This window comes from Alosa pseudoharengus, unplaced genomic scaffold (assembly GCF_046254945.1).
Source record: "Alosa pseudoharengus isolate Yale_2024_CS ecotype anadromous, Long Island Sound unplaced genomic scaffold, YU_APseudo_1.1 YU_APseudo_1.1_scf_7, whole genome shotgun sequence".
In the NCBI taxonomy this organism is placed as follows: domain Eukaryota; kingdom Metazoa; phylum Chordata; class Actinopteri; order Clupeiformes; family Clupeidae; genus Alosa; species Alosa pseudoharengus.
The window spans coordinates 938,449-939,587 of NW_027468859.1; the positions used below are offsets into that span (position 1 = coordinate 938,449).

Genomic DNA, 1,139 nt, shown 5'->3' on the forward strand with positions numbered 1-1,139 from the left:
TAACAGTGCCCAAATCAGGAAATTACGCAACCGATTAAAAAAAATGTCATAGTCGTATACTTGCGTTGAAGTTTACAACAACTATATTTACAATGTCATGCATAAAACCCAAACTTTTGACGAACTTCCCTTGTCTTTCTGGGATAGGCTACCTAAAAGCGTGTTTTCGACTTGTCTTTGTTGGGTTACCTGATGGCGTGTTCACTGACGGAGCCATCTCGTTGCTTCCTGAGTTTTACCGCCGCTTCAGATGTTTGGCCGCTGCCCGTGCTGGCATCACGCGCGAGGGCACGGTGGCTCCCGAATGGAAGCGGCGTGGAGGTCCTCCGGGCGCCAACTAGACGGGAACCGTGTCGGGGTACATGCCCTGGACCGACCGGGAGGTTCCGGCACGCGCTACGGAGAGCAGCGGACAGCCTCATGGTGATGTGCGGGTGGAAATGCCGGTGCTGCGTGCGGTGTTTCTGTGAATTGGGGGAGGCGCGGCACTACCGGCAGTCTCGAGAGTCTCTGGGACGCTGGGAGGCTATGACTAGTCTATAGAAGGTGATTGGGTACGAGCATGCTCGTTCGCGAGAAATGTGAAACTCATTTGTGGTGTGGTGTTGTGGAACAACGTTACTTGTTGATGTACAAAATCAGACCATTTTCCATCTTCGAATCCGTTTTAGTCGCCAGTATTATACACAAGACAACTTTACACATCTCTACAAAGCACATCTGAAAAATACAACTTTACACATCTGTACAACTTTACACATCTAGGGTAAAAAATACAACTTTACAAATCTCTACAACTTTACACATCTCTACAACTTTACACATCTAGGGTAAAAAATACAACTTTACACATCTCTACAAAACACATCTGGTATGATTACCAATCACCTAAAGTTTAGAAAACATGTTAAAGGCTAGATGAGTTGATTGCAATATTGAACCAACTTGAAATCAACGTGTATCCAAACAGTTCTGCAACACTGCCTAGCTATGCCAGTTTAAATCATATGAATTCTCTGACACAATAAGCAAGGTGCAAAGACACCAGTGCAAATAAGCAAGGTTGTTCAGTGAGTAGGTCTACTGTGTAATATGCTGTAGGTCTACTTGTTTAAGCTAGGTGGTCCTTGAGGTTTTTT

General features: G+C 45.1%; 1 protein-coding gene across 1 annotated transcript in view; it reads right to left on the reverse strand.

Moving 5' to 3' along the window:
• Positions 1-504, reverse strand: part of mthfd1l (methylenetetrahydrofolate dehydrogenase (NADP+ dependent) 1 like) — an 82,624-nt gene extending 82,120 nt beyond the window's left edge. Inside the window, exon 1 of the mRNA XM_076272592.1 lies at positions 190-504. Within this exon, the coding sequence (XP_076128707.1) occupies positions 190-422 (233 nt within the window). The 5' untranslated portion in view covers positions 423-504. The remainder of the gene's footprint in view (positions 1-189) is intronic.
• Positions 505-1,139: the final 635 nt, after the last annotated feature.